The sequence below is a fragment of the Arachis duranensis genome, chromosome 8 (assembly GCF_000817695.3).
Source record: "Arachis duranensis cultivar V14167 chromosome 8, aradu.V14167.gnm2.J7QH, whole genome shotgun sequence".
Classification (NCBI taxonomy): Eukaryota; Viridiplantae; Streptophyta; class Magnoliopsida; order Fabales; family Fabaceae; genus Arachis; species Arachis duranensis.
In genome coordinates this window covers 43,492,844-43,503,180 of record NC_029779.3, presented here as the reverse complement: position 1 = coordinate 43,503,180, position 10,337 = coordinate 43,492,844, and the positions used below count along the sequence as shown (strand labels likewise).

Sequence of the window (10,337 nt, the reverse complement as noted above, 5' to 3'; positions counted from 1 at the left end):
TGTGATTAATATGGCGTTACTTGATTAAAATAAACCACATGCGGAAAGAAAAAGAAAAGGGGAAAATGGTAAACTCCAGGCTTTTTATTGAGCTCTTTTACAGTTTTACCCTTCGTTTGAAATACACTCAGAGTTACACACACTCCCATTTGGTAACTGGAACTGAAGCCCCACACAATTTTCTTTATAATCTTCTCCCAAATATCTCTCTCTCTCTATACTCAGATGACATCATGATCCATAAATAATTTCGTATTTTATAACATTATCAATTAAGTGTTAAATAATCATGATAATTGATAAATTTATAGAGACTAATACAAAAATAATATTTTATGGACAAACAATTTATTTAAAGTCTCCAATAATTACTATCCAATTATATTAATATAATAAAATAATCACAATTATGTGATGGCGATGGTGTTGTGGGAGTGTGTGAGATCTGCTTCGTTGGAGTAAATAGACACAGATACAAAGAAAAGAAGAGAGCGCCTGAAATTGAGACGAGAGAAGAAGCAGCTGAAGAAGAGGTTATAGATTTTCTTCTCTCCAGAACCCTAACTAACTGGTTAACTATATACTAAGCCTTGAAATTTGTGCAACTGTTTTCTTCTATCACATGCTTCATCAGATCCAAGTCTACGTTTCCCTTTTCGTTCTTATCTTTTTCAAAAGCTTGAGCTTCTTTTGAGCTTTATCCACTGTAGGGTTTTGTTTTTATCCCCTTTCTCTTTCTTCATTTATTTGTCTTGGATTTTTAGAGCTGATAAATCTGTGATTCTCTGCTTTTATATTTTGTTGCCTTTAATTAGTGTCACTGTGTGCTTTGCATTTCTGGAACCTTGAATGTAATCTAATCGGGATGATGATGCTTTCTTCGTTGATGCTTATTCCTCTGTTTTTAACATGTTCTGTATTTTTTATTTTGTTTTATTTTTTCTTTCTATTTTTTAATTACGGTAATAATGCTGTTTTTGAATCAATTTGATGCAGGATTCAAGCAGATTGAAGAGGAAGTGATTGAATTTATCTGTGGGTCTTTTCTTTGTGAGCTTTGTCGTGAATTGAATTCACTTTTGGTCATGATGTGTTGATGAATGAAATATTTATTTGGGGGTGTTGTAAAATATTTTTGTGATTGTATATCAGGGTTGACTTGATCAGGAACACTGACTACATATGTATTCGATGATAACTAGCTTTTGTCTAAAACATTTAGTCAAACGGCAGGGATATAAGGATTATGCCCTTTCGTGAATTGTTTGCAAATAATTGTATCAGCTGGCTGGTTATAGTTTATATGTGAAGCTGCTACCGCGTTGATCATTGTCATGTAGGCGATGACGTCTTTCCATATGAATATAGTTAAGTTGCAGTTATATGATTATCATTGGTGCAGTGAGAGTTTTCGCTACTTGATAGCATCCCTCTGAGTATTGCCTTTTTTCGCGGTAGCCTTATTGTTGGTGTTACAATATCAGAGTAAAATGGAAGCAGGGAGATTGAATGCTAACCACCAGCGTGGCTTCCTTGATCGGTCGCTTCCTGCTGTTATACCTGTGCTTTTGATTTCAATAGGATATGTTGACCCTGGAAAGTGGGTGGCAACTGTTGAAGGTGGTGCACGTTTTGGGTTTGATCTGATGGCTTTTATGCTAATTTTCAATCTTGCTGCTATCTTCTGTCAGTATATATCTGCAAGAATTGGTATAGTCACTGAAAGAGATCTTGCTCAGGTATCCTTTCTTCCTCTTTGGGGTTTTTAAACAACTGTTCTAATTCTATGTTGTACATCTTTTATTTCGGAAATTTCTGCAGCTCCACTATTTTATGGCCTGAAATTAACTTTTTCCAAACGACTCATTAGTTTTATTTCTGCTTATTAGTGTAACACCTTGCTGATTAACACCTGTAAAAAATATAGCTACATGCTTGGAAATTTGAAGTTTGAAGGGTATTTATATATGTCAGTTTCAAGAGGAATTGAACCTAAACATAAGACTCGTTCCCTCTATCAATACATGTGGACTCTTAGCTTACGTTCAATGTAGACTAACTTTACTTTCTTTCTCAAAAGATTTGCAGCAACGAGTATGATACATGGACATGCATGCTTCTTGGGGTTCAAGCAGAGCTTTCAGTGATTATTCTAGACCTTAACATGGTAATATTCTTACCCAAGATCAACCTTTTACATAACGGTTGGTTCAGCAAAGTAGTTCACTGACCTGAACCTATTATTTTACCTGTTTTGCAAGATCTTGGGAGTGGCACAAGGGTTAAATCTTATTTTTGGGTGGGATTTGTTCACTTGTGTTTTTCTAACTGCCACCAGTGCTGTGTTTCATCTACTTCTTGCTGGCCTCCTTGTAAGTATTATTCCTTGTGTGTTTACCAACCTTTGTTAATCAATTGTATTTACTAGTTTCTCTTTGTCTAGGACATTGAGAAGGCCAAGATCCTAGGCCAATATGTAGCAGGCTTTGTCTTAGTTCTTGTTGTACTTGGATTACTTATCAACCGACCAGAAAATCCATTATCTGTGAATGGAATACAAATAAAGCTGAGCGGGGAGATTGCCTTTGTGCTAATGAGTCTTCTGGGAGCAACTCTTGTGCCTCACAACTTTTACCTTCATTCCTCAATTGTACAAGTATGTTTTCCTCTCATTTTACCATGTGGAGATATTTGCAGCTCTGTTTTGCTTCTTTGTATTTTGATATATATGAAATATCTGCATCTTGTAGTAGGATAGTGGGCTTGGAGAGACAATCACCTCACCACTGTAGGTGTGTTATCTTTGGTAAATCTTACGCCCAAGGAGATAGGCACTTTAAGCAGTGCTGGCCATTAGTTAAAATTGTTGAATTTCGAGTCCTTTATACTTTATCTCACAATTGTTACATCCTCATATTGTTGCATTATCTAGTGAAGTTTTGAAAATTATGTTGGTCAAATGTTTAACCCTTTGCTAGTTTGAATGGTCAAAACCAAAATGTGTTTTGACTGCTTTTTCTCTTGCCCCTCAAGTTGCATTGTCCCTTTTGTTATGTCATGTATGGTTACATTATTTGCTTAATAGTACCCTTATGAGGGGAAATAAATGCAATTATGCCAGTGCTTTAGATTGATATTTACATGGAAGCTGGCTCATTGACTGTCATATAGCAGGAATTAACTTAAAATGAAATTTCATCTTTATCGCTAGATCTATTTTCAATGTTGAAGTCATTCGGTAAATAGTCTCATATGTGGAGTTTATTTATTATTATTTTTTATTAGTACCATGATCTGATTCTAGATTTGCTGAGCTTGTTCTAACACAAGGCGCATTAACATAGTTTCTCTTTAACAATGTTACTATTGGAGCCAATGATTCATCCAAACAATGTCACTTACCTTGTAGCTTCTATTTTCAGAGGGTTCTTAGTAGATATTCTTACAGTGTAGTTTGATTCATCCTATGGATGACTTTATTTAGAAGGATGTTGTAATATGCTGGTATCATTATGTGTGTGTGCGTAAGAAATGCACTCCAGTACTCATGCTCCTTCTTATAGTCCCTTTTCTTTATATCCTCTAACAGAATTTCCCAAAATACCTTTATCCCCACTTTTTGTATTACGCTTCTCCTCATTTCAATGAATTTCTATTTTATCTTGCAAAAAAAAAAAAAAAAAAAATCAGTCTTTCTTGGAGAAGAAATGTATAAAATGAACTTGTTGCTTGATACATGTCAAATGAAAGAAGGAAAAAGTGTATTGCTAATTCTGAAAGCATTTGCAGGCAGAATTTAGATGTAATTCCTAATTATGTTTCTTATAAGCCATATGGCAACCTCCTGGTTAAGCTATAGAGCTTTCTTGCTGAGGTTTGTATGTTGCTTAGGTGTGGGGGGAATATTGTGCATCATGTTCTCTGTCATATTGTTAGCAGTTATTTGTTTTGCCAATCTGAATTGACATTTTCTTTTTCTGCAGTGGCATCAAGGACCAACAAACATTTCTAAGGATGCCTTATGTCATAACCATTTTTGGGCTATCTTATGTGTCTTCAGTTGTCTTTATTTGGTAAATAATGCTGTGATGAGCACCTCAGCAAATGAGTTCCACAGTATGGGCCTTGTTTTGCTTACTTTTCAGGATGCATTATCACCAATGGAACAGGTCTCTCTTCCTCTGTAATTAGTTTACTTCAGAATATTTACCTAGAGCATCCTGTTATCTGCACATTCTTAACAAATATGATTTGAATATTCTTGTTGCAGGTGTTGCGTAGCCCGGTAGCTCTGTCTGTTCTTTTTCTCATTGTGTTTCTTGCAAATCAAATTACAGCATTAAATTGGGGTTTTGGTGGAGAAGTAGTTGTGCAAAGTTTCCTAAAATTGGATATTCCAGGTTGGCTTCATTATGCTACAATTAGAGTGATTGCTGTTCTGCCTGCACTTTATTGTGTTTGGAGTTCAGGAGCTGAAGGATTGTACCAGCTACTTATATTCACTCAGGTTTTGGTCGCTTTGCAACTTCCATCTTCTGTGATCCCCCTTTTCCGAGTTGCTACGTCTAGATCACTAATGGATGTACACAAGATGTCTCAGTTTGAGGAACTTTTGGCACTGATCATATTTATTGGTATGCTTGGCTTGAATATTGTCTTTGTTGTTGAAATGATGTTTGGCAGTAGTGATTGGGTGGGTGATTTGAGATGGAATGCAGGGAGTGGTGTGTCTTTTTCGTATTTATTTCTTCTTACCATTGCTTTTGCATCATTAAGTTTGATGGTATGGTTGGCTGCCACTCCGTTAAGATCTGCCAGTGTCCAATTAGATGCTCAGGCATGGAACTTGGATGTGCCAGAGGCTGTGCCAAATCCATTTGTCGTCGGTGAGGAACCAAATGTTGCTGAAACAAGGTATCATGGAGATGCAGGTGCTCGGCTGAGGGAGCCAACCCCAGCTCCAGCAAGGACCTTGGACTACACAGATGTACCGGTTCATTCTACTTTACCTGAAACTATACTGGAGCCTGATCTCCATGTGACTGCTGTAAGGGAGAGTCAATCTATTGCTTCATTTCCCGGTTCTCCTAAAGCTCTTACTAAGGAGTTGGCTTACAAACCAGAGTCAGAAGCAGTATCAATGGTAACTGATGACACTTCTGTTTTTAAAATGGAAGATACTGAAACTATAAAAATAGAAAGTAATGCCCCAGTTGAGGAGGTTGGGGAAGATTCGACTGCTGAAAGGGATGATGATGATGATGGAGACTCATGGGAAAATGAAGAATCATCCAAAGTGGTCTCCGCAAGTCCCCTATCTACAACATTAGATGGCCCTCCGTCATTCAGGAGTTTTAGTGGGAAGAGTGAAGAAGGTGGGAATAGCATTGGAAGTCTCTCAAGATTAGCAGGCTTAGGGCGTGCAGCAAGACGTCAGCTAGCTGCTATTCTTGATGAATTTTGGGGGCAACTTTATGATTTCCATGGGCAAGCAACCACAGAAGCAAGGGCAAAGAAGCTGGATGTTTTGATAGCAATGGGATCAGATTCAAGGCTCACTGGTTCCATGCAGAAAATAGATTCCTTTGGAAAGGACTATCCTGATTATTTAGCATCTGTTGGAGGTAGCGGTTCCAACAGTGTACTCAACTCAGGTCCATATGACAGCTCCGATCAGCGTAGGATGCAAAGTAGCTTGGAGTCTTCATATGGTATTCAAAGGAGTTCTTCAATGCATGCGAATCCCATGCAATTACTAGATGCATATGTACAGAACTCTGGCCGCAATATCCTTGATTCTGGTGAGAGACGCTATTCCAGTGTGTCTAATTTGCCTTCATCTGGTGATTCTGGCGAGAGACGCTATTCCAGTGTGCGTAATTTGCCTTTATCTTCTGATTCTGGCGAGAGACGCTATTCCAGTGTGCGTAATTTGCCTTCATGTGAGGCTCAGGATTATCAGCCAGCAACAATACATGGGTATCAAGCTGCATCCTATCTTAGCCAGGTTGATAAAGGGAGAAATTTGGATAACTTAAATGGTCCAATGGAGTTGCCACAGTTGAAAGCCGCTTCCATAGCTAATACGAACTACAGGGATTCAGTTGCCTATGCTTTGGCAAAGAAGTTGCACAGTAATGGTTTAGGTGTGGGCCAACCGCCTGGGTTCCATAATGTAGCTGCCTCTAGAAATAGCCAGTTGCAATCTGAGAGGACCTCTTATGATTATTCATCTTCTGGACCTGCAGTCAACATGGCCGGTTCAGTTAATGCTAAGAAATACCATAGTTTGCCTGACATTTCTGGATATGCCATCCCCCACAGGGCTGGTTATGCATCTAATAAAAATGCTCCATGGGATGGTTCCGTTGGCTATGGATCTTCTGTGAGTAGAGCATCTTATGAACTGTCGTTATATTCAAATTCTGAATCAAGAGCGGGTGCTCCTTTGGCCTTTGATGAACTGTCTCCATCAAAAGTCTATCGAGAGGCACTCTCTAGTTCTGGTTTTGATACTGCATCCCTCTGGTCTAGGCAGCCTTTTGAGCAATTTGGGGTAGCTGATAAAACTCATAATGGGGGGTTGGAAGGTATCGGAAGTAGGCCTAATAATATAACCCAGGAAGGTACTGCATTTGTGGATATTGAGAGAAAACTTCTTCAGTCTTTTAGACTATGCATTGTGAAGCTCTTAAAATTGGAGGGGTCAGATTGGCTGTTTAGCCAGTACGATGGAGTTGATGAGGATCTGATTGATCGTGTAGCAGCAAGGGAGAAATTTGTTTATGAAATTGAGTCTAGGGAAATGAATCCGGGCAACCATGTGGGTGAAGCTCATAATTTTTCTTCTGATGGGAAATCTGGTTCTTTGATGAAGAATAATGAGGCGAATTCCTCTACTTCGTTGGTGTCCTCGGTTCCTAACTGTGGGGAGGGATGTATTTGGAGATCAGAATTAATAATAAGCTTTGGAGTGTGGTGTATTCATCGAATTCTAAATTTTTCACTTATGGAGAGCCGGCCAGAGCTTTGGGGAAAGTACACCTATGTTCTTAATCGCCTTCAGGTAAATTGTCTTGACGAGTTTGCATGTTCTCGAGTAATCTAAACATATTTCAGCTGCTTTCTTCATTCATGTAAAAATTATGTGGATGCATCTATTGTTCTTTTGATTGTCGTTGGTTGATCATATTGATAAATTGCTTATACATGTCATACCCTTTTCAGTCATCAATAATGTGTCCTTTGCAGGGCCACCAACTTTTTCCTTTTATGTCTTCATTGTTGCTTATAATTTTCTCCATGCCACTAACTTTATCTTTTTTGGTGCTTTGAGCAGGGCATCATTGATCCTGCATTTTCGAAGCCTCGCAGTCCTTTGGTCCCATGCTTTTGCCTTCAAGTTCCGGCATCACATCAACAGAAGTCCAGCCCCCCACTTTCTAATGGGGTGATGCTGCCCCCAACTTCGAAACCAGGCCGCGGAAAATGCACAACAGCATTGACACTGCTTGACCTGATCAAGGATGTGGAGATGGCGATCTCTTGCCGGAAAGGACGTACAGGAACTGCAGCCGGGGATGTGGCTTTCCCAAAAGGGAAGGAAAACCTGGCATCTGTTCTCAAACGGTACAAGCGAAGGCTTTCCAACAAAGCCGTTGGGACTAAGGAAGGAACTGGTTTGCGGAAGATGCCCACTTCGGCACCATACAACAACTTGTAGTACTTCGAATCTAACAAAATCAGTGTTCCTTCTTCGGCTGTTTTATGAGTATGGTGTGTAACAGCTCATGCTCTAAGATCAAGGAGTGATCTGTCTCCATCTGTGTATCATAATCCTTGTAATGTTATATACACATAGGGCAAAGAATTGCTAATTGTAATTTCAGCGAAATCAAAGAAAAATTGGCTAGATGGGAAATTAGTTTCATGAAATTTCTTCATTTTGGTGAGACATGTTATTTATTTTGTCACGTTCTCTTGTCTAGAAGCTGGGTACAACAATTTGCGGGACAAAAACCAAAAAGGAAACGACTTTAGACACGTATCTTTTTCTGTTTCCAGAACACGTCTTGGTTTTTGACCGGAAAACACGTATGGAGTTAACTAGCTTTTCCTTTTGGGGTCTGGAACTGTAATAACTTGTGTTTTCTGATTTCAGAATAATTTTTGGTAAAGTATATTTTTGGTTGTTGATGTTTTTAAAATTTTTTAAAATGATCACCAACGATTAATTTAATTTAATTTTATGTTGAACGTTTGAAATAAATATTAATTGTTTTTCTTTCTGTAATTATTTTGACAGTCAACAGTTTATTCTCTAATAATTCTTATGTTAAGATATTAGCTCTTCCAGTATCATATTTTTGTAAAGTTTTTACTTTTTACTATGATATTCTTTTTATTATGGTATTCTTTCTACTTGTTCTACGTTCTTGAAAAATTATTGTTCTAAAAGCCAATTGTGTGATTGTATAATGTTTGATGTTTCCTAGATAATCTAAGACCTAGGTGGAACTCAATTATTTTTGTTGTCTATTTCAAATATTAAATTAGACAGTGATGACAGAATTATATATATTTAGCTGCGATTAAAAAGAAATTATGTCCTTTTCATGGTTAATCTTTAAACGCTTCTTATTGAATATTACACTTATTGACCATTTTTTTAGTTAGAGTAATGCTCAGAAATTAATATTTTTTTTAATATTAACCAATTTTTTTAAAAATTATTGTTTATTGTAAATTTTGAACTCTAAATCATAAATTCTTAATCTTAAATTTTAAATTATAAACATAAACTTTAAAATCGACTAATAATGTAGACTAACTAAAAAATAGTTTATTATATTTTCTATTTTTGTTATATTTTAATGGTTGATATTTAAAAGAATAACTTGCTAATCAAGTTAACCAATGTATCTGGATAATTTTTATGTTTAAATGCATTAATTTTTTATAAATTTTAAAATAAAAAAACACTTATTTTTAAAATAAATAAAACAACAGTTAAGCGGTATTTTATTATTTTGTATTGTTTTATGTCTGAGTAATATTTTAAACCAGTTCTTAAAAAATTTTAGTTCGACAATTTAATTCTCAATAAATTTTAATCACTAAATAAGTTTTTAATTTTTTATTTTATTAGATAGATCAGCTTTTGTGTCAAATTTTGATAAAAAATTAAACAAATCAGTTTATAATATTATTTAACTTATTAAATTTTTAAAATTCTTATATTAGACTTTATATATAGACGAACAATCTTATGTAAGGATTGATTTGGCTAACAAAATAAAAATTTAGAAATTGATTTAGCAATTAAAATTTGTTGCAGAATTTTTTAGTAGAAAATTTTTATGGATCGATTTAGGGTATTACTGTTTTATGTTTAAGGTATTGCTTAGTTGTTAATACCTAAGCTATTGTCTTAAATAACTTTGATGATAGTGGTGGAATTTAAGAGATGCTGAGAAAGTTGTAGTGGCAATCAAGGTGTTAATAGTGGTGTTGGTTATGTTGTGGTGTTGGGTGACAGTGGTGGTGATTATGGTAGTTTGAAAGATAGGATAATAGAGATAAAAGGAAAGGGGGTAAAATTGGTGGTAGTTTGAGAGTGGAGACGGCAGTGATGGCTGCACTATTATTAAAGGAGATGAGAGGATGAAAGAAGAAAGTAGCTGGCATTTAAATACTGTGTTTTGTCTCTAGAAAAAATGACATCTTCTTGGCACAAGAACTGATTTGTCCTAATGTCCAACTATGTAAATTAATATTTTATGTCCTTATTTTTATTCTCTATCTATATTTTTTTAATAAAATATTTTGATTAGACACTAATTTAACCGATAAAATTAAACTTTGAAGATTTCTTTTGTATTTTAATGTAATAATAATTGATTCAACTAACATAATAATAATAATAATAATATATTATTATTATTATTATTATTATTATTTTATTATAGTTATATTTTATTATTATAAAATATGATTAATCTTTAAATATATAATTTACAAATTAAAATACTAAAATAGTAATTTAAATAATAATATATAATTTAAAATTTTATTTTTTAGGTTTTATATTTTAAAAAAATTGAGTAATTTTTTTTATAAATACAATCGAAATGTCTCTCTTTTTATATATATCACTAAATAATTATTTAAAAATTTACTTCTCATATAATTAGAAATCAACTCTTACTGATATTTATAATTAAAATTTTTTTTAAATTACTATAATTGTTATTATAAAAAAAATTAAAACTAATTTTAAATCTTATTTAAATTAAAAATTGATCATTTTAAAAAATATGTAATGTGATATTTTTATA

At 34.9% G+C, this 10,337-nt stretch overlaps 1 protein-coding gene across 2 annotated transcripts; it reads left to right on the top strand.

Moving 5' to 3' along the window:
• The first annotated feature begins 397 nt into the window (after positions 1–397).
• Positions 398–7,935, top strand: LOC107462995 (ethylene-insensitive protein 2). 2 transcript variants are annotated; one of them, XM_052252625.1, is made up of 9 exons: positions 398–533; positions 997–1,035; positions 1,485–1,739; positions 2,081–2,167; positions 2,262–2,372; positions 2,444–2,656; positions 3,984–4,169; positions 4,271–7,066; positions 7,340–7,935. In XM_052252625.1, the coding sequence occupies exons 3-9, from the start codon at positions 1,491–1,493 to the stop codon at positions 7,721–7,723; spliced, it is 4,026 nt and encodes a 1,341-aa protein (XP_052108585.1). In that variant the 5' UTR covers positions 398–533; positions 997–1,035; positions 1,485–1,490; the 3' UTR covers positions 7,724–7,935. The 2 variants fall into 2 exon arrangements, with proteins under 2 accessions (XP_052108585.1, XP_052108584.1); XM_052252624.1 differs by having other exon boundaries at positions 997–1,367.
• The last annotated feature ends 2,402 nt before the right edge of the window (positions 7,936–10,337 follow it).

Coding starts and splice junctions, on each gene's coding strand:
- LOC107462995 (XM_052252624.1), top strand. CDS start 1,344: ATGACGTCTTTCCATATGAATATA. Junction 1,740..2,080: donor CTGAAAGAGATCTTGCTCAG/GTATCCTTTCTT, acceptor CTTTCTCAAAAG/ATTTGCAGCAACGAGTATGA. Junction 4,170..4,270: donor CATTATCACCAATGGAACAG/GTCTCTCTTCCT, acceptor TTCTTGTTGCAG/GTGTTGCGTAGCCCGGTAGC.